Raw genomic sequence first — 27,351 nt, forward strand, 5'->3', positions numbered from 1 at the left:
AGTGCACAGGCTCGGGAGGCTGCCATGGGATTTCTCTGGCTGGGATGCACTGCCTGCAGTTCTGAACTCTTGGTTGCTGTCTTCCTCCATCTCTAAGTGGGGAAGGGCAGAGTTGGGATTTTAAAGTAGCTACAGTCAGAATTGTAGGAAGGAAATAGTCCAGCAGAGAGCTGCTGAAGGGGGAACTCTGCATGTTCTGCAGTGGAACTTGTGCGTATGGGGACTCTGGTCTCTGCACAGTTTCTGCATGTTCCAGTAACTAAAAACTGAAGGTAGAACTCCTTTTTCCTCTTGCAGGTGAGATTTATTAATAAAACTTCTTAGCTGGCTTTATGGTGAACTCTCACTGGTAAGACGAGCAGGTGAATTTCCTTTGTAAGGAGTTTCTGCTTGGGAGGTCTGATTTTTCTAGTACTGATAAAGCATAGTGCTTAACACCTCTGAACTGCTACCTGATATCCTGTTAGCACCAAGGCATGAAAATCTGGACCCATATTCTCCTATGGGAAATGACTGGGCCCATGTTCTCCTATGGGAAATGACTCTTCAAGTGCTGTGATTCCAGCTCTGCACCTGCTCCTCAGAGTGCAGCTGCTTTAGAGTGTGTGCTGGTGTTGTGATTGTTTCTGGTCTTGAGGGGCAGCAGGTGCTTGTTGCTCACCTTGGTGGGCTGCACAGAGATCCCCACAGTACTTAGTGGCTGGAAGGGGAACAGGAATGGGTCATCTTAATGGAGGGGAAACCTACACTTAGTAGTGGTTTGGGAGTTTTTGTGGTGTGCTCTCTCTCCAGAGTTTCAGGTTGAGCCTTCTTGTTTGCTCAGTTTGTCTTCTTGCTCCCTGGTACCCTCAGGGAGCCAGCAGGTCAACATCCCTCATCCAGGGGAATGCCAGTGGGACATGGCAGGACAAAGTCTGACTGAAACCTGCCACAGCCAAACTGAGAGCTTCCACACTGCAGAAGCAATTATTGTTCCTTGGCATTGCTCTTTGCACTTTATGGCTCTTAGACCTAACAGTAACTAAGGATTGTCTGACCCTTACAGAGAATATACTGTTTGTGGGGAAATCTAAATAACTTGAGGGTTTTGAAACTCCTGGCATCTGGTGTGCAAGAGCCAAAGCCTAAAGCACAGTGCTTCATTCTTGCAGGGGCTCCTGAATCAGACCATAAAGCTGTTCTCTGCTTAGATTCCTGAGAGCGTTATTCCTCTGATAACAGCCTGGATGAGGAAGTGCAGGATCATTTGCTCACAAGAAGCCCTCTCTAGCTTTAGAGAGTGCTGTTGTGCCTTCCTCTGTGTTCAGAGTGCTCCCTGTATTGGGGAGGTGGGGCACAGGTGTCCTGGGATGCAGCTGAAGGAAGAAAAGGCAGCCTGCTAAGGCAAGGCTTCCAGCCGTCATGTGAATTCATACCCTGTTAAAATTTCCCCTAAATCATGTTTGTATTACAAAATCACAGCAGAAGTGAGCAGAGAGAAAGCTCAGACTGAAGTCTGTAAGACAATTCCAGAGTGCTGTTAGAGTAGAAGGGGGTACTCAGTGTGCCAGTCCATTCCTGGCCACTCCCTGGAATGCTGTGTGCATATCTGTGCCTGCAGAGCTGGTGTGCACTGGTGCTCCTGTGGGAGATTTACCAGCTTGGCCAAAACTCCCAGCAGAGTTGTATGGAGATGTTTCCTTCAGCAGTGCCATAGCACTGAACTGTGTCCCTGAGTTCTGAACAGGGAGCTCTTCTGAAACCCTCCAGCTGAACAGTCCTGGGGGAGACTCTGTTGTGCCAGGCACACGTCCTGCCAGACAGCAGCCTGAGAGGCTGTGCTGGATTTGGGATGTCATCCTGGCTTTCAGGACAGCTGGTACTTAACCTAACACAGTACTGATATTTGTATTGTAAATTGGAGCATGCTTGGTTGGGTTCCAGACCTAGAGAAACCAGAAGTTGCCTGGATCTTCTGTCCTGCATGAGTGGGATGTTAACAGAGCTCAGACCTGAGCCCCCCATGGCCCCCCAGTGGGGTGGGGCTGTGTGTCCATCTGGCACCTGGGCGTGGGCAGGGGCTGCTCAGCACTGAGGGGAGTCAGGTGCAGGTGGGAGCAAAAGGGCCCTGGCTCTGCTGTTCCCAGCTCTGCTGCTGTCCCTGTGGCTGTGACACCGTGTGGCAGTGCAGAGCGCAAGCACAGTTTTTATGTTCAGTATTGTGCACCCTAATCCTGGGCTATTTTTTCCATTTTTCCTTTGAGCTCAGCAGTTCTGGCTGCTGTCCTCTGTCCATGGATGCCATCACAGGAATGCTGGCTGTGTTACCTTGTGCAGAACACCTGTGTTGGTGCTGGAGCCCTGCCAGCACTGCCTGCCTGCTGGGAGCTGCCAGGCCAGACACATCCTCCTGCAGTCAGGACGCTGTGCTGGCACCAGTTGTGGTGGCCTGCTGTGGCTGAGGTGACTCACTGCTGTCACACCCTGTCCCCATGGATAAGGCATTCCTGCTACAGGGAGAAGGAGGCCCAGCTTCCACCAGGCTCTAGAGCAGCTGAGTCAGACATCTTGCCAATTAATGTAATTAGCAATTAGCTGAGGAAATACCTCCTGTAACTGTCTCCTCAGTTGTGTCTGTAAGTGGCCAGAGTAGGAGGGAACAGTCCTGTGGTACCCAAGAGAGGTGGCACCTCACACATTTTCCCAGGCATGTTACAGCAAAGCTGCTGACATTGCAGTCCATGGAAATTTCCTGATGGAGATGATGCAAACTGCTGTGAGCTTGCAGTGAAATAACCCTGCAAGTGCTCTGCTGCTCCCTCCAAGCCTACTCACATCCATGTTCCCACAATTAGATAACTGGCCACGCATCTGTTTACAAAGCAGTATCCAAAATAATGTGTTGCTGTTCTGTTTCCTCAGCTGGGCTCTGTGTCATGGTTACAGCCAAAGACAAGTATTGAATCTCTTGCTAAAAGGGGGTTGTTGGGTTTTTTTTTTCCTGTGGCTGCTTTAATGCAGAGCTGTCTTCCCCATCTCAAGCCTTGGGCTCGTAGGTATGAAGCTTGTCTGCTGTCATCTCATAGGCATCCTGTGTGTGCTGCATGTCTGGGACAGGAATAGGAACGCCCCTGAGAACAGGGTTCGTTGGTGTGATGGCTGCTGGGGGCACTAGCCATAGCATCTGGAGAATGGCCGCTGTGGGAAGGGCTGGCAAAGCTGCTCGGCCTCCCTGAAAGGCCTCAAGAGGCTAATCCCAGAGCAGCTGGCTCCTCCAGTGGGTTTGGGACGCTCCTGGAGCAGGTGGAGTCCCACCCAGCAGCAGTGTGGGGGCCCTGTGGGGCAGTGGCTGCTGGCCAGCAGGTCTTTGGGCCCCACACGTTTCTGGGGCGCACCAGCCCCCTCTGACTGGGGTCCAGGATCTGCCAGCTCTTCACTGGCTCTGTGCCATTGGAAACAAGAGAAGTCAGATGTGAAAATTAATGCTCTTATTCACTGATGTCCCACTTCTTTGCCTCCTTCAGTTTACTATTAATTTATCTTCAAAAGCATTTGTGGCTGTTTTTGGCCTTGGAAAGGATGTTGGATAAAGGACTTTTTTCACTTGCTATCACATAGTGACAGAGCTGAGAGCAGACTTTTTTAGGTGTATTGAGGAGGACAGTTATTCCTGCAGTGTGAGCTCCAGGTCTCCAGTAGCCTGGGCTGCAGAGAGAGTTTAAGCCCTCTCTCTTTCCAGCACTGGACTTCTCCCTGCTGGATCAGTCTCTTGCTGACAGCAAGTTCACAGTGTTGGTCCTGCCTGGCTGCCAGAGCCCTACCAAGGAATTGTGTGGTGGAGTCATCCTGTTGCACTGCCCTTCATCTTCAGTCAGTATCTGCTGTGTCTGTCTTGAGGCTTCTGACGGGGCCCAGATCCAAGAAACTTGACTGGGCAGCTCTTCCTCTGAAACTGGGCCTCTGCTACATAAACAACCCCGATGTTTCCTTGAAAGTGCTTTCCAGGAAAATGTAGCAGCAGGGATACAGTGGGTTTGTTTCCCAGTGTGTTGTCCCAGACATTAGAAGTGACCCCAAGTCCCTGTACAGGTGACACTGGGAGCACTGTGTGTGCTGAGGGTCCTGCCTGGATATGCTCTGTGCTTCCCCCTGCAGTGACGAGGGCAGAGCAGTGTCCTTCTGTCCTTCCCAGCCATGTGCCCCCACAGTGGCACCATGTTCTGGAGTATTTTGCCATAGGCTGATGGAGGATTCCTCCTGGCAAACAAACTCCTTGAGCAGGCAGTTGGAGACCTGCTCCTTTCTGCCACCCTCGTATCCCACAAGCTCAGTGCTGCTCCGGGGCTCTGTTGGTGCTCACTCTTGGGTTATTTTTGGCTAGTGGCTCTTATTTCACAAGGCCACTTCAGGTGAAAGCACTTGCTGGACTCACCCCAAGTAGCTGACACAGTCAGTCTGTCCTGGGAGGCCACAGGAGCTGTTCTCAGCAATGCCTTGGAGCTGAGCACAGCAGAGGCCGAGCTGGTGGCTGCCCTGGAAAGCCCTGCATCCAAAGATTGGCATTTCACTGTTCCTAGGAATTTCATCCTCCAGCTGGTCTGGGGGTTGGACAACTGGCATGACAAGGAGTGGCTGCTTGAATGCAGTAATGCATTCCAAGTCTAAAATTGTTCCCAGGCCAAGTGTGGGGAGATGGCCAAGTGGAGGAATAACTCCAGCCTTGGGCAATCTTTGCAGTTTGGCTGGGATTTTCAGAGAAGTATAGAGATGGGATTTTTCCTGGAGAACTGATAGCACCATCTTTTCCTTGGTGTGTCAGCTCTTGGTAGTCAGGTTTTAGAAATCTTGAGCTGGTTCTTTTCAAAACCATTTTGGCCTTGCTTGGGTGAGGGGGTGTCTGCAAGGAGCAGTTTGGTTTGTTGCCTCTGTCTGCCCTTGCAGGAGGAACTTGCCCTGTGTGCTTTGGAGCAGGAGCTGCCTGGGACCTGGGCTGGGAGCAGGGGAGGGGATGGGTATGGACATGGTTAGAAGATCACCAGCCTGCTGAACCTCTCAGTGCCTTCAAAGGCTGGCACACAGCTCTTGGGCAGACCTGTAACCAAAGCCCCATAAATTCCCGTCTGGAATGTCCCTTGGACTGATGTTTTCTGTTAAACTGAGTCCAGCAGATCCCACATTTTTGCTGTGGCCCCACTGTGCTTCCTGGTTAGGTCACTTCAGAACTGACAAAGGGGTTTGTTTGGAGCAGGGGCTTTGCATTCCTGAGAACCCCAGTGCTCCTTGTGGTGCCTGCTGTGGGTGCAGGTGCCTCAGAGCACCTGGAACGTGCTGGGAGGGAGAGCTGAAGATGAGCAGGAATGGGGACCATTGTGGATAGACTTCTTTCAAGGCTGCTCTTGATCTGTTTAGAGCTCCTTGGACTATGGAATAGCTGGGCTGGTGTGTTTTCCAGCAGGCTCTGGAGGCCCTTCAGGCTCTGGGAGACCAAGTGAGCACTGTTTTGTGGCAAGGTCCCATTGCTGTGCTCGGGCAAGGAGTGGCTTCTTCCAAAGACACCTCTGGTTAACTGTCTCTTTCAGGAGCACCCTCAAAACATGATCTGTCTGGATCATTCTCATCACCTTCCTTAAGCCACTCTAAATCACTTGTTACATGTTCCCTATCCTGCCATTCACCCTCTACCATCGAGTGCTGAGCCACTGATCAGGAAAAGCCAAAATGCCTCTCTTCACCTGCTGGTTGGTACTTGGTGTTTACAGGTGAAGGGAGGAAGGAGAAAAGCTTCCTGGGAGGAAGCTTTTTGGAATATCCTGCAGAACACCCTGAGATTTCTGAATTTGGTGTGGATGGTTTTTATTTTGTAGCTGGAGTTACACAACTGCTAAGTTGAAAGGAGTGGAGGGAGAGGAGATCACTCATTTGGAAACAGGAATAAATATAAGCAAGGTGGGAAATGAAGCCAAGAAGGCTTTTGGCAATAACTGCCAAGGCAGGAGAATGGTCTGTTCCACAGTGAGCAGGTTCCTGAAAGCAGCAGGGAGTGCTCTGGTGACGTTTAATGCTGTTGCTGGAGGCTGGGCTTTACTGATAACCCTCCTTGGAAGGCCAGGGAGTCATTGTCACATCCTGAATCCCAGACAGGGGACAGAAGGGAGTCGGTCCCAGTGCCATGGGAACAGCATGACTAAGCCAGTGCCTTCAGCTGTGTGGCCCAGAACTGAGTCTGTTCACTGGATGTGCTGAGCAGAGCTGGGCTCTGGCCTCTCCCTTGTGTCCCTTTCCCAGCAAAGTCTCAGATCCTTGGCATTCTTTCATGGCAGGTTCTGCAGGCTGGAGGGGCCGGGGTGTGGGCAAACAGGTCCTGCACCCCTGAATCCAGACCTGCTACCCATACTTGTGGCTAAGTGGTGGTCTGGGCTCTGAACTTGAAAGCTTCTGGTGACTCTTGAGGCCTGTGAACCAGGATTGTGGTGTTTTGGAGCCTGCAGGAAAAGCAGAGCGAGCTGTGAAGATGAGGACCTGGTGGTGGCTGGGAGCTTTGTAGGTCACAGGTGCTGGAGCCCCAGACAAGGCTCTGCATGCAGGCCTGGGGTCTGTTGTGCTCTCTGATTTCAGAGCTGGGGTTGCACAGTGGCTCTCCTGTCAATCCTGCTCAATTCCTGAAATGAGGTGTTCCAGAAAGTGCTGGGTTTGCTCCGGATACCCCCTCCCTTGGGGCATCCATTGTTCGGGGACTGCTTGTGATACTTGAAATTCTCAGGTACTCAGAGCTGGGGCCTCTTGGCCTCTGGGAGAGCAGTGGCACAGGGGACACATGGCTCTGCTCCTCTGTGTGCCTCTGTCACCAGGGAGGACAGCTCTGTGCTCTGCAGGGTCCATGGTTAGTTCAGGTGGGAGCCCTGGGCAATCCAAGCAATGAGCCCAGCTTTCCAAAGCTTCCTAGCACCCTACCCAAAGGGGATAAAAGGTTGGAATATTTGCTTAATTGCCTGCTCTGGGTCTGAGGACTTCCCTGCCTCTCCAGATCAGACCAGACTGTGCTGCAACAGCTGAACCACTGTCAAATTTAATGCTAATGGAGAGGGAGCAGCCTGCTACAGTCTTTTCTGTGCTTGTTCATGTGATTTTTTTTAATCTTATGGATAATGCCATGTTAAGCAATGAAATAGAATATGGAGTAGCTTTCTCTAACATGCAAAGCTTGTCCTGTGCCTCAGCCAACAGAAGTTTCCCAGCAATTTTGACTTTGATTCTTCACTATTAGCATAATGTTGCCACATCTTGGTTTGTACATACTTAAGGGAGGAAATAGCTTCAACTGAATCTGGCTATTAAAGCCTCTTGATGATTGTAGCTTTGAAGATGTAAATCTTGGGTGCTGGCTGCCTGACAGCCACTGTCCAAGTGGAAAGAGTGTTGACTAAAGGCTGGAATTTTTCACTGTGAGATGAGTCCAGCCTGATGCCTTCCCATCTCCCAGGTGCAGTTTGTTCAGTTCTGTCTCCTCAGCTGCTGACACGTCTGCTTTCCCGGCCCCATGGCTACAGGGTGGGGTTTGTTTTCAGCTTGCAAAGAATCCCTCGTCATCTGGGTGTGGGGAGGGAGGGTTTTTCATAATGTCCTGGGAAAACCACCTCTGCTGCTCCTGGTGGCATCACTAAATGCTTGTCCGTGCCTAAAACAGTGGAATATCTTCCTGTGAGCAAGGGAGAGTAGCAGATTTCCTGCATAAAGGTAAAATTTGGGATACAGTAACTGAAAGCTGTGATAAAAATCCTGATGCTGAACAAAGTGATGGAGAAATTAATTCTTACCTTGAAGGGGGTTTTGTTGGCAGTGATGGTGGCAATTTCTCAGAATTGTAGGTGGGCTGCAGGATTGTTGGTTACTTATGTTCTCGGGGATGCAGCAATTCCCTGGGAGCCCCATTTGTGCTGGGGAGCTCAGTGATTGCTGCCATCAGCACAGGCCTGTTCCTGTTATCACACTCTGTGCTGACAAGCTGCTGGCTGCCATCAGTGTTTTCAGCACCCTCTTGGCCAGCTCTTCTGTGAACAGTGTTTAGTGGCACACTTAAAATGATGGTGACCCCTCCACCCTGCTTCCAGGACTGCCCATAAGTGGGGATGTGCCAATAATGCCTCAGCAGCTGCGCAGTGCTTGCAAAACCTTCCATGGACCCTGCTGAGGGATTGGCTGTTCCACAGCTTTGGGGGTGATTCTGCTGTTGGAGAGCAACTCCTGTTCCTGGAGCTGTCACAAAGTCCTGGGCAAAGGCAAAGGGGTTCCTGGTGGGCTGGGGGAGATCCCTGGGCTGAGAGGGAGGCGTGTGGGGAGTCTCAGTGCTGTTCAGCCATGCTGGCCTGGCACACTCACCTTTCTGAGATGGCAGCACTTGGGACATGGCACTTATTGTTGTGCTCAAGGTGCATCTCTCTGCCTGTGCATGGAGAGCTTGAGATGTGTCTCCTGTAGCACGTGAGCAGAGGCTTGGGAGTGACGGGATTTGGGCTTCAGCAATCAGCATAACCTAAAATAGCTTGTTTCAACTGCTGAGCTCTGACACAGATAAGAAGAGATTCGGTTTGCCATGGTTTCCAGCCATTTCTGGCCATATGGATTTTGACTGGCTGTGACTTTGAGGAGGTGTGTTGAGATTCCCTGGACTTCTGCAGTGGCAGGGAAGTGAGTTAAAAGCATCCACATATGCCATCCTCCAAGTGATGTGGCAGTGCGTGAAATGATGGTGAAAGGAGAGGATATTTCATGCAGTGCATCACTAGCTGCTGGAACTTTCTTCTGCAGGAGATTCTAGAAACTGCTAGCTTAGAGAAAAACTAACAAGACCTCTCTAATTGCACTAAACATGGATGGTTAATGCTGATTCCCTCAGTGCACCTAGGAGTGGCTGCAGTACTGGGTGCATGGAGGATTTGCCATCATTCCTTACATGGACCCTCCCAAAGCATCCCCTCCTCCCTGCAGTCTGCTGCTTTGCAGAGCAGCTGGAAACCATCCCACGTGGAGGAGGGATAGGGGAGCAGCCTGTGACCTGGTGGCACTGGCTAATTCCTGTCTGGTTCACATGTATGCCCTAATTCCATGTCTGTGCTGGATAACCCTGAGCAAACCTTGCAGAAAGGGCAGCATTAAACAGGGAGAGGGACACAGGGGCTGGTCACTGCTGTGGGACAGGAATCCTGTGGCACCCAGTTCCCTTCCCCTCTCTGCCTGGTTCCATGGTCTGGCATGTCCTAGAGACACTCAAGCCTGCAGGGCCCAAACCAGCCCAGACACAAAGCTGCAGAGTGCAGTTGGCAGAACAGACCCTGCAGCTCCAGAGTGACAGAACTGACATTTGGGGACTGCCACTCAATGTTTTGAAAGTGTTTAAAAGTGTTTAAAAGCAAGGAGGGATGGAGCCTGCCTGCAGTAAGTGCCACTCCTGGGAAATACTCTCTGGAATGCAATCTCTACATATCTCCAGTTGTGTTTTCCCTCTCCTGTTGTGCTAGCAGGTCCCTCTTGTCTCTGAGCTGCTGGCTGCTGCTGTTAGAGCTGCCCTGGGCACTGTGTGCTTGTGCTGCTGCACTGACCACCTGTGTGTGTGCTTGAGTCCCGTGGACACTTCCTTGTGCTGCTGCTGAGCTTCATTTGCCACATCTGGAGGAGATGCTGCAGGCACAGGACCCTGCATCAGGCAGATGAAGCGGATGATGCTTCAGTGCATCAGCAGAAAGGATTGCTCTTGTTGTGACAGCACCTTTCAGCACAGCTTGTCTCACTGTCTGAGGAGCTTGTGGCTGACACGTGGTCACTAAGCTGTGCTCCATGTAGGTCTGGTATCTCCTGGGAGTGGTGGGTGCTGAGCTGCTGGGCAGGCTCTGTGAGGTGCTGTGTGCTCCAGTCTGTCCAGTCCTGCATTCTCTTACCTGCCCCTGGCTGCAGGAAGGTCCATGTGAAATGTTCCAGTGCCAGGGGCTGATGGAAGTGCCTGCTCTCTCTGGAAATGCTGTGTGCCACGCATGGTTCAGAGCTGAGCCCCTTCCTGATGGCCCTCTGAAGAGGACTGCTGAGGCTGTTCTGTGCACATGTGCAGGCAGGGTGTCTGCAGGGCTTCCTTGCCTTCTGCAGAGGCAGGAAAAGCAGCAGGGTGGGTTCTCTCTGTTCCTAGTCCCATGTTCCACTTGTGTGCACAGGGAAGTTCCAACCCCTCCATCCTGACATCCCACTGCTGCAGCCAGGGACCTGCTCCCTCCCCCTGTGCTGCCAGGGCTCAGGCCAGGGTCAGAGCCCTCTGGAGCTGTGAGTGTGGAGGGCCTGGAGTGAGGAGGAGGAGGAGTCTGTAGCAAACAGGCTGCTGGGTGATGCAGCAAGTCCTGGGTCTCACAACTTGGTGGCTCCTTAATGCTGTGGGACCCCATTTCTGCATCCTCTGCACAAAGGCCAGCAGGGAGGAATGGTGTGGCCTTCAAGCCCACCATTGGGCTCCTGTTTCCTGGAGCTTTGTACTCCTACAAAACCTGCCACGAGATCAGAACTCCACTGGCCGTGCCGCCATGGCCTCTGCCCACCATGCTGTGCTGCAGGGTGCCCCTGTGCAGGGCTGTGCCTGGCCACCAGGACTGAGCTCCAGGCCTGCCTGGGTGGGCTCTGGGCTCCTCTGGCAGCCCTGGCTGTGCTGGAGGAGCCAGGCAGGATGTGGCAGCAGGAGGAGTCACTGGTGGCTCCCTTGTGCCCACCTGGCAGCACAGTGCAGGTGCTGCGGTGCTGGTGCAGGTCCTGGCTGGGTGCACAGCAGGAGTGTGGTGCTGATCAGAGATGCCAGGGCTCCCACTATCTGTGCTGCTTCACCTCTTCAGTGTGAAAAGCCTCAGCCCTCATTAGTGAGGGTTTTGAGGGGATCAGCCCGTCCTGAGGCCCAGCACAGAGCAGAGGAGCTGAACTGGTGGAGCATCCCTTCAGCCCAGCCCCTCTGTGGAAGAAGTGTGTGCCAGCACTAAAGGGGCACTGAGCTGGCAAGGCAGCCATCCCTGGGGATCAGGCACCCCCACCCAGAGATGCAGGCAGCTCCTCCTGGCACCGGAGGCTTTTCTCCTCCCACCTGGTGACTCCTTGAGGCAGAATGGTTGGGCTTGGGGGCCTTGCTGGTTGTTGATGAACTCACCCCGGGGCAGGGAGAGGCAGGGAATGCTCCTTTGGGCTGCTGCCCTGTGCTGGCTGGGCTGGAGACCTGTCTGAGCCCGCAGGACAGAAGGGACACTTGCTGGATGTGTGGTTGGAGCAGGGTGGAGCTGCTCACCATGGCTTCAACTCGCTTAAAAACCCCTGACAAGGGCTTTGGGGAGGGTGGGGAGAAATGGCAGTGTCTCCTGTGGCACACACAGCAGCCCCAGTGTCAGCTGCTGCAGCTGGCTTTGGGAGTGCCTGTGCCTGGCGTCCCCTGCAGCATCTGCTGTGTCCCTGCTGACTCTGCAGCAGGCTGTGCTGAAAGGAGGGATGGCCAGACCTGTCAGGAGCCAGCAGTGAGGTACCCTGTTTTTAACCCCAGCATTCTTGGGGTGTGTCTTCTGTTGCTTAATGCTTCTTTTCAATTGGTGACCTTCTACAAGTGGCTTTTTTTATTAAAAAAGCAACCTGCTTTGCCTTCCCAGTGTAATAGTTCTCAGTATATCAGTGCTTATTATCATTTCTGTGCTCAGGAATTCCAAATTGGAGCATCTCCATGATGCTTAATCATTGAAAAATCCAAAGTCCCTCATGTAAAGAGTTTACAGCCCTCAGCCTTTCCTTCTCTGGTGAAATGTTCCCTCCCAAAGTACAGGGGCTGGGTCTCTGATTGGATCTGTGATTGGAGCTGGCTGCTGGGGCTCATGCAGCCCCTGTGGCTGCCCCAGGCATCCCTGGACACCATGTGGGGTGGCTCTGAGGTGAGCAGGGCTGCAGCTCTCACTGAGGGCATCTCAGTCGTGGCTGATCAGGGAGCACAAATGGCTGTACAGAGCATTTTGTGGTGCATTTCTGGATGAAAGCTCTACTGTTGGCCTACAAACACACAGCTGATGTTCAGAGAGAGCCTTTGCTTCTGCACTTGCTTCTGACTGCAACATTTGAGAGATGCTCCCTTGAGTTTGAAGTCCTTTTTCTGCAGATATGTCCAGTTCTTTCATGCCAGTGATACACAGGAACGTGCTGTACTTGGAGTGGTCAGGCAAGTGCAGGGCAGTCCCTTTTTCCTGACACCAAGTACCAGATGGATACATGGATGATAAAATCCTGTCCTGCCAGCAGAGCCTTTGGTGTGGGCAGGAGTGCTGTGGCCAGGACCTGAGCAGGAGCAAGGGTAACAAACCTCTGCCCATGTGCTCGTGCAGCAGCACCTGGAGGTGTCTCCCAGGGCAGCAAAGACCATTGGCACAGGTCTGCCAGTGCTGGGACAGCCTCTCTGCCTGCTCGGGGACGGCTTGCACGAGGCCATTTGCTTAAAGCTAAGAACTTATTTCTCTGTGTAACAAAATGCCAGATTGCTGAAAGGCAGTGTGCAAGCCTGGTACCAGCTGTGCCAGGGGAGCTGCAGTGAGGGTACCAGCTGTGCCAGGGGAGCTGCAGTGTGGGTACCAGCTGTGCCAGGGGAGCTGCAGTGAGGGGCTGGGTGGAGGTTGCTCCCAGAGGAGCCTCTGTGGGAGCAGGGGTACTCAGGAATGGCATCTCCCCTCTCTGTGCTTTTCCCACCAATGAATTGGTGCTGTTCAGGGGGAAATAGCCACTTCCCGTGGGTTAGGAAAAGTGTCAGGAGTGCTGTTCTGAGTGAGGGCTGCTCATCTTCTGTAGCTGCTGGTGGGACCAGCTGCAGTGGTTGGAGTCACGCCCCTGCATTGGAGGGGCAGGGTGTGACCCCAGCCTGCTGCCCCTCTGTCCCTGCTGCATCCCTGCCCTCTGCTGTGCTCCCTGACCCTGCTGGGCTTCTCCTGCCTCTGCAGTCCCTGTGGGGTCAGGGTGTCCTGTGGCAGAGGCCTGGACCCAGCTCTCTGTCCTGGGAACAAGAGGATTCCATGGTGGGAGAAGTGACCAGCCTGCAGTGGTCCCCTTGTCCCAGCTGCCATTCCAGCCATGCCCAAGCACTGCTGCTCTGCCTGAGCTGTGTTGGGGCTGGAAGCTGAGAATGGGGAGTGTTGAGTTTCTCCTCTGACCTCCTTCAGAAGTACTCAAGGTGTCTGGGCTGGGTTTATGCAGGGCTGTCACAACAGGTGAGAGGGCTCTTCCCTGGTGCTGCTGCCTGGGAGGAGCTCCTGGGGAATTCTCTGTCCATTTTCTGTTCTCTGACTCACAAGCACACCCTGGCTTGTGTGTGGGCTCTGTGACAAGCAGAAGCAGCTGGTGAAGTGTTCATGGTGTTCCTTGGGATCATCTGAGAGTTAAAGGGCTCTGCTGGACTGGTCACTCTGCAGGGCTCCATGGGCACCACCACGGAGGTGGCACGTGGTGGCACATGCTCTGGGGAGCTGCTTGTGCCAGGATGCTGCTGCTGTTGGGGTCACCCTGCAGCTGGGAGTGAGGGCTGGCAGGAGAGCCCACAGCCCTTCCCTGGCTCCCACAGCCCACTCGTGTGTGTCTCTTACTCAGTGTAGTATCAAGGTGAGATTTTTAGTTTTTCAAAGGTCACCGCTACTGAGATTCACAAAGGGAAAGCACTGAGGTAGGAGGTATTTATAGCATTTCCATAAACTGCCTCTCTGAACAAATGCAGTCACTTCACTTTGTTTTCTGGGAGTTGTTTTGTTTCATCACTATAAAACTTCTTTTAAATCTCCTCCAGCTCTCTAAAGACATTCATCCTGTCAGAGCAGGAGGTGGCACTTCACAGGCATTTCCCATTGTGTCTAGATGGAAACACGTGGGAGCCATGGGACTTTTCACATGGGCAGATAGTGATAGAACAAGCAGAAATTGTTTTACAGAGGTGAGATTTAGATTAGATATGAGGGGGAAAATTATCCTTGTGAGGGTGCTGTGGCCCTGGCACAGGGTGCCCAGAGCAGCTGTGGCTGCTCCATCCCTGGCAGTGCCCAAGGCCAGGCTGGACAGGGCTTGGAGCACCCTGGGCTGGTGGAAGGTGTCCCTGCCACGGCAGGGGTAGGAAAAAGATGAGCTTTAAGGTCCCTCCAACCCAAGCCTCTGTGATTTCTGACTTGTATGATTTTCCTCTTGACTAACAAACTTTGGGTAGGCTTCTCAGCAGTGTCTGTAACAGGTGCAGCTATCTTGACCTTCATTGTGCAGAAGGAGAACAATCAGGTCTGAAGTGATTCTTGTGAACCATAAAATCAATATGTCCATGTTGTCTTGGGTATGAATTGTCACTGGGGCTCATTTTCACTTGGACTCTCTACAAAGAAAACATCCTACAGTTCATTACAGCTCCAACCTTGTAGTGTTCCTGAAGCTGATGAAAATCAGAGGTCAGGTCACTTGGAATGCAGCTGTTCCAGTTCCCTTTGCTGTTGGAAACTGCCTCCCAAAGCAGCTCCTTCCAGCCAGGATGCCCTGTGGCAAAGGCCAGCCTAAAGCCCTGCAGCTGGGATCTCCAAGGGAATAATGCCACTGATGCCATTTGCTGCAAGATTATTCTATGGCTGTTTTATTTAAAAGGCAAATGAGCTTGCCTTGTAGGAGAGATTATTTCAGTGTTCAGCTTTCTGTGTGAGGAAATGAGGTCGTTCCTCCAGCCCTTCCCAAGGGGAAAGGGGGATGCATGGAGCAGGACAGGGATAGCAGCCAGCCCTGATGTCTGAGGGCAGGGGAGCTCACCTCCTCAGCTGACTCTGCCTGGGGCCTTTGAGGTGATTTCACAAAAATAAGGATGGCTTGAGAAGGTCTTTGAAGTTCCTGGAAGGATTGGAAATGTCACCAGGCTGTAGTGAATCAGCAATAGCAGCAGAACACTGGCACTTGAGGCCAGACACACTTGAGGGCAATTGTGGTGCTTAAATCTGACCCCAAATCCCTTGGCTGTGATCCTGGTGGTGCTGCCAGGTACTGAGCAGGTACCAGCCTGGTGGGGGGAACTGGGGCTGGATTTCACATTCTCTTGTGACTCTACTTTTAGTCTTCCAAGAAGCAAACACCTCTGGAAGGAGAGGGGGAGAAGCCCAGCATGCCCAGCTGGATTTTGAGGGTCCAGAGGACTGTCCAGTGTAAGGCTCTGCAGACAGCTCCCCTGCCCAAGGTTGCATCTGTGGGCATTGCCCAAGCCCCTGAGGGCAGGTGCAAGGTGCTCATTTGGAAGCATGCTGCTTTCTAAAAATAATTACAGAAGAAAGATTATAAACAAACATCCTCCTCCCCAAAATCAGTCATCCACAGCATGCTGTGAATTCCAACTGCTTGCTGAAATAAGCCTCAGAAGATCCTGTGAGCAGGAAGAGCCTAGTGCTGCAAAACTGGAAGCTTAAGCATGTTCTCCTGTTGTCCCACACCTTTTTGGAGGAGGGATGATGTTCCCAAGCAAACTGAGCTGATGGTCCTGCTCCAGTGCCCACAGGAATTGTAGTTCTACATTGCAGCACAAGCTGTGACCTCAGCAAATCCAGAGCAGATCATGGCTGCTGAGCTGTAGCCCTTTGGAGGGGTAAGTCAGCAACTGGAATGCTCCTGACTGGTGGGATTGGCCTCAGAGCCAGCAGGGAATGCTGCCTGCTTCTCCTGTGGAAGCACTGGGATGTTCTTGTCTTCCTCAAGGTTTGTCTCCTCCCACAGGTGCAGGAAGCACTGACCCTTGGTTCAGTGTTGTGCTGAGGGCCAAGGACAGACTGTTCTGCATGGGCTTGCTCTGACTTTGGTTTTTGAAGCCCATTCTGAGGTGTGGTTTCTGAGGTTGCTGGGCAGTCAGAAGTCCTGTTTTATATTTGCACAGGGCTTCAGTGGGGTTAATTTGCCATTGCACTAACTAATGCATCCCCAGTTGTTCACAGCTCCTGATCCTTTTGTGTTTGTCATTTGCCATATTTCTTAGAGCCTTAGACTACTTTAGTAGCTCAGGCAGTGAACCCTTTGAGCACAGATACATGAACTGGGGTGTGTTTTGTTGGTCCTGAGCCTTTCCCTTCCAGCAAAGCCTGTGCTGCCCTTCAGCCAAGCCAGGTGGCACAAAGGGATCCCAGGAACATGCCAAGGTTCCTGTGGTTTCCCCCTTTAGTGGAGCAGCACAAACAGTGTCTGTGCTGTCTGTTGGTAGGTGGACAACGACTTTGGGTCTGGCTTCCTGGCCTTGGACACCACTGATCTGCTCCAGAAGCTCTGTGCTGCTGTGCCCTCCCCTCGTTCTGCCTGGCCAGGCTGTTCTATGGCAAATAGCCATCAGTGTCCTGTCCCCAGCCCTGGCAGTGCCCAGAGCTGCTGGGCAGCTGGGCTGGGCTCATGGTGGCTGTGCCAGCCAAGCCACCAAGGGCTGTCCAAGCAGGACAGTGTCACAGGGGCTGTGGGTAGCAGGGCACCCCGGGCACTGTCCCTGGAGCAGAACAGGGGCCATGTGGAGGGATTGAAGTGAAGGGACATGTGGCATGCTTTCAGCTCTGCCAGGTGGGGTGGCTCTGGCTTGCCCTGGCCTGTGGCTGCTGTAGCCCTGGTGCAGTAACAGAGGAACCTGTTGTTTTGGGGTGTAGGCACAGCTGATCCAGGGTGCCTCTGCCATGGCTCTGCTCAGGCTGCTCCTACACTGCTGCATTGAGATGGGCTGCGTGAGTCAGGCTGTGAGGCTGGGGCAAGGAATTGCTGCTGGAGGTGATGCTCCACGTCAGGCAGCTCTGGCTGAGGGACTGTGGTCAGCCCTCACCTGTGTGAGGCAGAGGGTGGTGGGTCCTGCCATCAGGACACTGCTCAGTTTGTGCTGGACTTGGTGTAGTGCCTTGAGGGAACTGGGATGCGTTAGGTGCTTTCTGAGCTCCTGTGCAGATGCAGGCTGGAGGCAGCTGGGTTGGCAGCCCTGCACAGGCCTCTCACTTCTCCTCTGCCAGCAGCACCATTGTGGTGCTGCTCAGCATCTCTGGGCACAGAAATGCTGCTGGAAACACAGCTCTCCTCCTCTGTAATTCCTCCCTTTTAGGTCCTCCTTTGAAGTGGAGTTTTAGCTCTTAATATGGTAAATAGTGGGATGTGTAAGTGCAGGCATGTCCACATAGTGTCAGTAAGGCTCCTGGGGCAGCTCTGACTGCCCCACAGGGAATGTGGCTCCCAGGGATGCCCAGAACTGGCTCTGGCTCCGCTGGAAATGGTGAGGCAGGTGTGGAGTGGGGAGTAACTGCAAATCTCTGGGACTAAGGAGGCTGCTGGCACGGGCTGGGATGTGTTATGGGGTGCAGGGGAAAAGCAGTTTGGGATTGCACAGGACTTAATGGCAGGAAGGATAAGAAAAGTGAGTCTAGTGGTAGGATAAGAAAGGGAGTCTAGTGACTCGGGGAGGACTGAGTGCAGGGGTAGGAGAGGAAAGGGGGTCACGTGTGTGTAGGAAGGTGGCTGCTCAGTGTGTTGGGCCGTGCCCTGCCCAGTGCAGCCTGTCCTGCATGCACAGCACCTGGAGTGGGACTGTGGCCTCAGGGCCTTGTATATCCTGGGCAGAATGAGAGCCTAAACATGGCTGCTGCAGCATCCACATGGATTTTACTTGTATTTTGCATGTATTTTCACTGGTGGACTTCTATCCTGGCTAGCCAGAGACAGGAGCAGGTTGGGGCTGTGGCTGCTGTCCGGGTTTGTGCAGCCAGCCACGCATCTATCCCTACAGGTGGGATATGTGTGTTCTGTGTCTGCTGGGCACACGTCTCCAGCCTTGCTGCCACTTGGGTCTGGGACCATGGAGTAGCAGCCTCACCACTCTTGGCCTGTTGCATCCAGATAATGCCTTTTCTTCTGGCATGGAGCAGCTGGGCTTGTCAGGGGCTTCAAATGTGTGTTCCTGCCATCAACGTCTAACAAATTTTATGGCTTCTTTCCATTTTTATAGGAAAAACCATCACCCTGATCCAGACATTGAGACTCGTCAACCGATGGGACAAAGAGCTGAGACACTTGGCTGTACTAGGACACTAAAACATAGGGTTTAGCCAAAGAATATTTCCCCACTGTGGAGGCCTGTAGCATTCTTGGGAGGCTTTTCTATCCCTCTTCTCCATTTCCAGATTTCCACACATCATGGTATTCCTTTTGACTTCTTTTGCAAGCTAGCTCTGGCTCTGCCTTTGCTTCCCCTATGCTTTGGTGTGGGTCCCCAGTGTGAGCTGCTGCCTGTGGGCTGGTTCTGCACCTCTGCCTCCAGCTGCTGCTCGGAGGCTCCTCTTGGATGTCGTGACTGACCTGCTTTTTCTCTCTCTTCCACTGTATCTCTTTCCCTCCAACCTGTCTCCTGCATTCTCCGTTGTCCCCCTCCGTCCCTGCAGGTTCATCATGCCTAGTGGCATATAAAAAGACTCCACCTCCCGTCCCACCTCGGACCACGTCCAAGCCCTTCATCTCTGTCACTGTGCAGAGCAGCACTGAGTCAGCCCAGGACACCTACCTGGACAGCCAGGACCACAAGAGTGAGGTCACCAGCCAGTCGGGGCTCAGCAATTCCTCAGACAGCTTGGACAGCACCAGGACGCCCAGTGTCACCAGGGGCAGCGTCGTGACTCCAGCCAGAGACACTCCAGAGTTACCTCAGAAAAATGCAACTTTGAAAAGTGACAAAGGGACTCTGACTAACGAAGAGCCTAAAGTGGAGAATATCCCCAAAAGAAAGCTATCATCTATAGGAATACAAGTATGGAATAGTTTGTTCTCCTTTGTCCCAAGGAATGTCCTTGCCCCATCCATTTAGCATGTGCCTTTGCTGTGACCAGGTCTGCACCTGAGCTCACTTAGAATAGCAAGGGACACTCACTGCCTTGCCTGTGTTCCCAGGGGAGAGACAGCAGCACTTTCCCTTAACAGCCCAGAAAGGACTAAGCTCTTTTAGTACAAATTTGAAATGTTTTCTGGAGAAGAGGGGCTGTGTTAACTGGGTGAGTCCCTCTGAAGAGGCCTTTTGCTGCTGGTCTGCCTGTGCCCTGTACTCTGTGCTGCTTCTAATCAGTCTGCTTCTTGTCCATCATGGTTGTAGGGACAGTTCTCCCCTGAGAGGTGGGCCCTTCTGCTTGATGTACCTGTGGGAAGGGCTGCTGCAGTGCCAAATGCTCCCAGGGCTGCAGGCAGGAGGGTGCAATTCCTTGCTACCCCATGTTCCCAGCAGGTTGATGCTTCCCTTGCTGGAAGCATTTAACTGTGGGAATAGATGGAAAGGAGCTGTGGATAAAGCAGTGAAATGAGAGCCCAGTGAGTAGTGCAAATTGGTGCTTCAGTCAGCAAAATGCATCCTCTGGGTCTGTGCCCTCCTCTGGGATGGGTTTCTCAGTCACAGGTGGCTGTGAGCTCTGGTTCTGTCCCAGGTGCTGGTTACCAGCAGAGGGGAACTTGGGCAGCTCCAAGTGCAGGATCTGAGCTTTGAGCTGTTCTGTGTGTGGTGAACGAGTTCTCCATCAGCTTTACAAGAAGGCCAGCTCAGTACAGGTGACAGTGAAGGGCTCTCAGCAAGGCTGGTGGGGCAGAACACCTGAAAGGGCAGCAAGGGGAGGGAAACACACTGGAGAGGCTGACTGCCTTCCACTGCTTTTCCTTTTCTGAGCTGGTTCTTAAGTCACCTGGATTTCTTTCCTAAAACCTTCTAACCCTCTTACCCAGAGCCATGGAGGGTGTCAATCCCTGGGAGAGAGGCTTTGCTGTCAGTCTCAATCACCTTGCTGTGCTCCCTTGCATGCCATGGTCCCTGACTGTGTGGAATGCCACAGGCACAGGGACACAGCCCCAGCCATGCAGAGCCCAGGGCTCCTGGCACAGGTGGTGGCAGCAGCCTGGCAGGACACAGCCCTGCTCCTGAGGTGGGAGCAGAGTTGAGCAGTAGCCTCGTGCCTGTCCTTAGCCAGCCCTCCCATGTGGTATCAGCATGCTCTATGTGTGCACACTCCTGGTCTACTAACGTGGATTCCAGCCACAAGTTCTTCTGTCTGTTTTTGTCTGTATTTTCTTTGTTCAATAAGGTTGACTGCCTTCAGCCAGTGGCAAAAGAGGAGCCTCCTCCACCAGCCACCAAATTCCAGTCCATCGGGGTACAGGTAGAGGACGAGTGGCGGTAAGTGAGACACAACTTGTGCAGTTTCCTTTTATTTTAAATTGTGCCTCCCCCACTTGTGCTTAGACCTTCAGCCCTGCTTTGTGCCAGTGAGTGGGGTTGAATGGGGCCCACAGAGAGCTCTTCCTCCACAGTGCACACCCACTGCAAAAAGCATTTGTTCTCTAACAGCCAAATCAATGGGAGCTCGAAATTAAATCAAAAATTAAAAAATTCCAAGCTGTAATTATAGTCATGCGTCAGCCTCTCATCTGAACGGCCGGCTGCAGTAAGCAGGCAACCTTGTAATTGTGTGTGTGTGAGTGTGGTGTGTCTGTGTGTGAGGAGGGGCAGGGGGGGCTCTGCTGTGCCCGTGGATTTTGCTGTCAGTGAGGAAGGCCGGCCAGGCTGAGCCCTGCTATTGAACGATGGCTTTTGATCCCTGCAGAAACAGCCACTCTCGCAGCATGTCCTCCAAACAGGACACAGACTCTGACACGCAGGAGCCCAATAACTCCAGCTGTAAATCATCTGAGAGAAGCCTCGCTGAGTGCCCCCAGCACAACAACTCTGTTGGTGTTGATGCCTCCACCAGGCAACCAGCCAAGCCCTCACAGATTAAGAGAAACCTCTCCTATGGAGAAAACAACGACCCGGCCCTGGAGCCTTCTTCTCTCCCTCCTCCTGACCCCTGGCTCGAGAGCTCCTCCACGTCGCCGTCGGAGCCGGCACAGGCGGGGCCCTGCCGGCGGGACGGCTTCTGGTTCCTGAAGCTGCTGCAGGCAGAGACCGAGCGCCTGGAGGGCTGGTGCCGCCAGATGGACCAGGAGACCAAAGAGAACAATCTCTCTGAGGAAGGTGGGTGGGGGCACCTGCCCAGCAGCTCCTCCCTCAAGAAAGGGTTGGAGCTGAGTATTGGGTCAGTTAAATTGTGGCTGCCCCATCCCTGGAAGTGTCTGAGGCCAGGTTGGACAGGGCTTGGAGCAGCCTGGTCTAGTGAAAGGTGTCCCTGCCCATGGAATGAGATGAGCTCTAAGGTCCCTTCCCTCCCAAACCATTCTGTGAAATTGCTGACAGCCCACAGAGCCAGAGCACGGAGATGAGGATGAGATGAGGAATACTTTTTCCTTGGAAAGGGTAATGTAGCTTCCTGTAGCAAATGGAGTACAACGTAATGCTGTGATGCAGCATGAAAATGTACAGGGCATTGTGTGGCTTCTGACCACTCAAAACTGCTAAAAGCTTAAATGGATTTAATCTTTAAAAAGGTCAAATGGAAAAACTTTCAGGGAGGCTTTGGCGTCTCCCTGCCTCACCCATTACTGTCAAACAGGCAGGGAAAACCTTAGCTGGCAGTGGGGCAGAAGGAACACAACTTTGGAGCTTGGTTGCTCAGTTCAGTTGATGAACTGGTCTTTAAAGCAAAGAAGAGGTTTCCTCACATGAGAAAGCCTCACTGAATTTGTGCTGGGTACGCCAAAAGCATGGAACAGGGAGCAAGAGGCCAGTTGATTTTATGGGGTTCAGTCCCAGCTAGACTTGTTCCTCTATTTTCAAATGCCTTGGCAAAACCCATGGGCTTTTTGCAGTAGGAATCATGCCTCTGGTGCATACAGAGTGACAGGAGTGGGTGTCAAGGCTGCAAAGGGCAGGATCTTTGTGTGGAGCCTGGTTTTGATGTTTTTAAAACCTGAGAAAGGTGAAACAAAGGTGAGGCTCAGTTTTAGCTCACTGTCACTGCTGGGTGTCCAGGAGCTAATCCCTAATCTGATTCCCTGAGGTGCTGCCTGGCAGGGAATCTCCCTGCCTCGGGGCTGGCCTGGCTTGACCTGTGGCAAGGAAAGACCTGCATGGCATTGTTGTGTGTGCCAGGAGCAGGCTGCTTGGTTGTGTAACCACAGCCATGGTGGGTGGGAGAGCCCAGGGTGTGCTCATCCAGCCAGGATCTGCTGAGCAGGCTCAGGGGCAGCAGCAGAGCAGGACTCCGTGGTCCCTGTTGGTGATGCAGCTTGCAGGCACGTGGGGCTCTGAACCTGCCTCTGGGAGGGAAAAGCCCAGGCTGTATTTCCTCTAATGAGCAGAGGAACATGTCCATGCCCAGAGGCTGCTTGGAAAACCCATTAAGAGCAGCATAAAGTCCTGGGTGTTAAAAGCCCTGGCCTGTGTGTTAATCCCTGCTGGTACAGGGGGGCTGGAGAGTGGTCCCTGTGTCACCTTTGTCACCTTTCCCCTGGGCAGGCCTGGGAGAGCAGCCTGGGATCTCTAAGCAGGTGCCAGCAGACTTTGCTGAGGTGGTGCTGGTGGTTCTCTGAGGGGCTGAGGGCAGTTTGAGGAGCTCCCTGCCACCTTGGATATTGTAATGTCCTCAGCCAGGTCTGTGCTTGGCCTGCCAGAAGGAGCAATGGCAGACAAATGTAGTTGCAAAACATCTTGTGAGAGCAGTTGGTGCCTTGAGGATCTCTGAAATTCCTTTTCTGATGACCCCAGTGTTTGGTCCAGAAATGCTGGAGCTCATTGCTACAATTAATAGTCTGTTCAATTCAGGTCTTTTTATTTCCTTTTTTTTTTTTTTTTTTGTCCCTCACAGTCTTAGGAAAAGTCCTGAGTGCAGTGGGCAGTGCACAGTTACTAATGTCACAGAAGTTCCAGCAATTCCATGGCCTCTGTGAGCAAAACTTGGTGAGTCTGGATCTCTTTTTCCTGGTTTCTGAGAGGATGCCTCTCTTTGAACAGCACTACAAGGACTTGGTCAGTGTTAACAGGCTGCAGTCCCTGTGAAAACAAAGCCACAGCCTGCAGTGCCAGCCAGGGGAGGCTGGGTTAGCACAGAGGTGCCTCCTGTTCTGAAAGGCTTTTTGAGGCAAACCCCTGCATAGAGGGGACTGTTTGAGAGGTCTGCTCTTGACCACACATGCTCCCTTTGCGTGTGTGGCTGGTGCCACTGTCCCCAGGCCACTGGAATTGATCTCTGAAAGGAAATGCAGGGCTTTGCCCTTGCTCAGAGCTGACCTGGCTAATGGGGATTGATGGAATCTGTGGTTTAGTTTTCCCCTCAAGCTTTATGGTAATAAGGATTTTGCAAACTTCCTCAGGGGTGAATTCCTCTTTAGATGTAAAATAATGGTGGAGAGACTTGAGGAGCAGGAGGGGGTAAAGTGCTGATCCCAGCTGAGCAGCAGCACCAGCAGAGCTTTGTATGAGCTGCTTGGATCTGATCCCATGCTTTCCAGGGTCTGTGGTGGTGGTTCAGCTGTCTGGGAACTGGGAAAATCCTATTCTTGGAAGAAACTTAAGCTACTTAAAATTTTTCAACCCAGCCTGAGAAGTACTGATGCTTTCAGGTTGTTTGGGGCAGAAATGTAGCAAAATAATTTTGCTCATGAAAGCTCAGTTTGGCTCCTTGGAGTACTGCACATCCAGGCATCAGAGCTGGGTATCCATTTCCATTATTTCCCCCCCTGAAATGGGGGTCTCTGTGTAAGAACCCAGTGTTGTCACTCTGACTGCCACGCTGGGCACTTACTGCTGTTGGAGGTTCCTGCTGTGGGGTTAGTGCCAGCGCTGGGTGTCTGGTTCAGGATTGCTCTGCTGTAAGGAGGAGGGCTTACAAGGAGTCAGCACTTGCTTCCCGAGCTTGGCAGAAATTATTTGGGCTGTAAGTGATGGCTTTGTGTGTCCATGCTCAGGGCTGGTGTCTCCTGTGGCTCCTCACTGAGTTTGATTGCAGGCAGACATAAAAGGGGTGAAGGTGCTATTCATGCTGCTCTTCTGGGTGTGTTCTTTCTGAAATTGGGTTTTTGATGCTTCTCCCCTTCTAGAACCCTAATGCCAATCCCAGACCCACAGCCCAGGACTTGGCTGGATTTTGGGATCTCCTCCAGCTGTCCATTGAAGACATCAGCATGAAGTTTGACGAGCTGTACCACCTCAAAGCTAATAGCTGGCAATTGGCAGAGACACCGGAGAGAAAGGTGAGTGAGGGGCACTGGGGAGTGACCACAGCACCTTGTTGTACACATTTGGGGTATCTGAGGTCTGGTTTTGTCTGCAAACAGATGCTCCCAAGGGCTTTTGCCATCCTGCACTTGTCATCTCACAGCCTCGTAAGGCACCAAGGCCATTCCTCTTGAGTAATAGTGGGAACAGTTTTGTGCAAGGGGAAAAGGTGGTGGATGGAGAGAGCCCAGAGTGGTGAGCAGTGGTGCAGGGGCGTCAACTATTCCTAGCACTGTGTAGATGGATTTAACTATCCCTTGTGCCCAAGTAATGTGAAAAACAAGCTGAACCTTTGAAAAATGCAGGAGAGGTGGGGTCCTGGCTGTGCCAGTAAGGGTAGGGAGGACTCGTGGCTCAGGGCAACGGTGGCTCATTAAAATTTTGCAGTTCCACATGAAGTTGTGTCTTTTTGCTGCCTGTGCTGTGCTCTGAGCTGCAGCTGAACCAGACAATCTCTGAACTCCAGGCCACTCCAGAAGAACTCTGTGCCGTGGAATCTGCATAGAGGGGAGGGTTAGGCTGGATAACGGGAAAAGATTCTGCCCCCAGAGGGTGCTGGGCAGTGCCCAGGCTCCCTGGGGAATGGGCACGGCCCCGAGGTTGCCAGAGCTCCAGGAGTGTTTGGACACTGCTCTCAGGCACAGGGTGTCCTGCAGGTGTCCATGCAGGGGTTGGACTTGATGATGATCCTGGTTGTGGATCATCAGCCCCTGGATTGTGGATTTCCATCCCAGGAAATGTCCAAGGCAGGTTGGACAGGGTCTAGAGGAAGGCATCCCTGCCGTGGCAGGGGGTGGAGCTGGGTGATCTTCCAACCCAGACCATTCTGTGATTCCGTGATTGTTGTGGGTGCTTTCCCGTGCAGGACATTCTGTGATTCCATGAAATACAAAATGGCTCCTTGCAGAAGCAGGGGCAGCTGATTTGAGGGGTGTCTGGCTGCAGAGCTGCTCTCCCCAGCGCCATCCCAGTCCCTCCAGCAAGGCGCCCCCGGGGCTGAGCCGGCGCCCAGCTGCACACACTTGTATCAGTTGTGGGTTTTTCCTTACTGTCTCCCTAAAGGAAGAGAAGAAGCCACCCCCTCCAGTGCCAAAGAAGCCAGCCAAGTCCAAATCGCAGCTGAGCCGGGACAAAGGCTCCGACTCGGACAAGCAGCGGCAGGAGGCGCGGAAGCGGCTGATGGCGGCCAAGCGCGCGGCCTCCGTGCGGCAGAACTCGGCCACCGAGAGCGCCGACAGCATCGAGATCTACGTCCCCGAGGCCCAGACCCGCCTCTGAGCCCAGCCACGGCCAGCCCGCGGCTTTTATAAGTCATTAAATGGGAAAAAAAGGTTCTCTTGAAACTAGTGTGATTTATTCAGTCTAGAGACAATGAGCCATCCTTGAAAAGGGCTCCTGAGTTGGCTTTTTTCTCTCTCAGCTTTAAGTAATGAAGATTTTAACAAAAAAAAAAAATACAAACAAAAAAAAAAAAATTAAAAAAAAGAAAAATGCCCCTCGTTTTCTCCCCAGCTGTGGTGTTGCTGAATGGACTGGACAGACTCCTGGGAACTCCAGCCCCTCGACTTGGAACTTCAGTCTTTTTACTTGTTCTATCTCATGAGAATTATTAGCTTGTTTACAAGAAGAGGACAAGAAAACACGAAGCCTTGAGCACTTGCCATGCTGTGTTCTTCCTCCTCCTCAGATCTGTTCTGCCCTTCTCATCCTTTATTTTTCCCTCCTGCTGCTCCCGTTCTCCCACCCTTTGCATGGTTTCGGTTCCCGTGCCCGGACCCCCCTGTCCCCGCAGAGAACACCTGTGGTGTGTCATTCCTGCTGCCCTCTCCAGCCAGCAGCCTGCTGGCCTTTGTGTTCTTGGGATGGAGATGCTGGGGTGGGGGAGGACGGGCACAGGGGGCCCTATCTTCAGCTTGTTGGAGGGAGAGGACGCCGGGGCTGTGGAATGTGGGGTTGAAATGCAGCCCAGAAGCAAAATGTGCAATAAACCTGGCGCAGGGGATCCCGAGAGCCGGAGCCCGCTCCGGAGCGGAGCCGGAGGAGCACAGAGCACGAGCACATCACTATGGTTTCCCTCCTCTTCCCATTCCCACACCGTTGTCCTTGGCTGGCTGGTGGAGAGAGGAGCTGCTGCAGCGGGGGCTGTGGGGTCAGCGTGTCCAGGAGGAGACAGGAGGGTGTACATATGCACATATACACTTAGTAGTACCTGTATAGTAATTCCTACACACGGATCCTGCCCACGCCGCCGCGGGGGTGGGCAGATGTATAGCATATATTTTTACATGTACTATATCTAGATGTGTGTCCAAGTGTGTGTAAAAATATATACCCTGTGTGTAAGCAGATGACTATTTTTTCCTTATCTCCCTGCTCTCTGGGTAGAGGAAGGATTGCTAAATATTTTTTAGCCCATTTTTTCTTCCCCTTTGTAGGTCTCCTTTCCGGTCTGGCTCCTCGGAGCCAGAGCTGCCACCCCCTGATTCTTTGCCACCCTCTCACACAGAAGGTTTTTGTCCCATCCTGAGGGATCTCGCTGGGGATTTTTTTTTTCCCTCTTCACACGTTTGAACAAGTTGGGAGATTGTGTGCTACTGTCATGGGGGTGGAGGTGGAATCCCAGTGGTTTCAGTGAGAGTGTTGGTGATCCAGAAGGCAAAAAATAAATAAAAGTGAAATCCTGAACACTGCCTGCTGGCCATTGTGTGCTGTCTGGGGCTGTCCATGAACACTGCTCTGAGGTCTCTCCCCCAGCCATAGAATTCCCAAAGCTTGGCTGTGCTGGGATTCAACCTGGGCTGGAGGTGGGGATGAGGCTCTGCTCTCAGGGGACAAGGGCAAGCAGCCTCAGGTTGCTCCAGGGGAGGTTTACATTGGATATTGGGGGAAAGTCCTTCATGGAAAATGTGGTCAGGGCTGCCCAGGGCAGGGGCAGAGTCCCCAGCCCTGCAGGTGTTGGAAGGGTCTGTGCAGGTGGCACCTGGTGGTGCGTGGGCATGGCAGGGTTTGGCAGCAGCTGGGACTCCTCTGGGAGGCCTTTCTCAAACCTAAAGATTCCGTGGGGGCAGAGACTTTGTTGGGTTGCACTGTCGGGTTTCGGGGCGGAGGCAACTTTAGGAATCACTGGCAGAGAAACAGGGAACACCAAGGAGATGTGGGAGTTTATTTATTTATTTTATCATTTACTTTTCCCCACTGCT

General features: G+C 52.7%; 1 protein-coding gene across 8 annotated transcripts in view; it reads left to right on the forward strand.

Moving 5' to 3' along the window:
- Nucleotides 1-26,836, forward strand: part of DLGAP4 (DLG associated protein 4) — a 72,416-nt gene extending 45,580 nt beyond the window's left edge. For 6 of the 8 annotated variants that reach the window (XM_030963045.1, XM_030963046.1, XM_030963047.1 and 3 more), the window contains 6 exons: nucleotides 18,411-18,772; nucleotides 20,085-20,176; nucleotides 20,604-21,013; nucleotides 22,743-22,834; nucleotides 23,974-24,126; nucleotides 25,214-26,836. In XM_030963045.1, coding sequence (XP_030818905.1) covers nucleotides 18,411-18,772; nucleotides 20,085-20,176; nucleotides 20,604-21,013; nucleotides 22,743-22,834; nucleotides 23,974-24,126; nucleotides 25,214-25,429 — 1,325 coding nt within the window. In that variant the 3' untranslated portion in view covers nucleotides 25,430-26,836. Of the gene's footprint in view, nucleotides 1-17,977; nucleotides 18,773-20,084; nucleotides 20,177-20,603; nucleotides 21,014-22,742; nucleotides 22,835-23,973; nucleotides 24,127-25,213 lie in introns of all 8 variants that reach the window. The other 2 variants (XM_030963051.1, XM_030963050.1) reach the window with 2 other exon arrangements.
- The last annotated feature ends 515 nt before the right edge of the window (nucleotides 26,837-27,351 follow it).

Source organism: Camarhynchus parvulus, chromosome 20 (genome assembly GCF_901933205.1).
Source record: "Camarhynchus parvulus chromosome 20, STF_HiC, whole genome shotgun sequence".
Taxonomy (NCBI): Eukaryota; Metazoa; Chordata; class Aves; order Passeriformes; family Thraupidae; genus Camarhynchus; species Camarhynchus parvulus.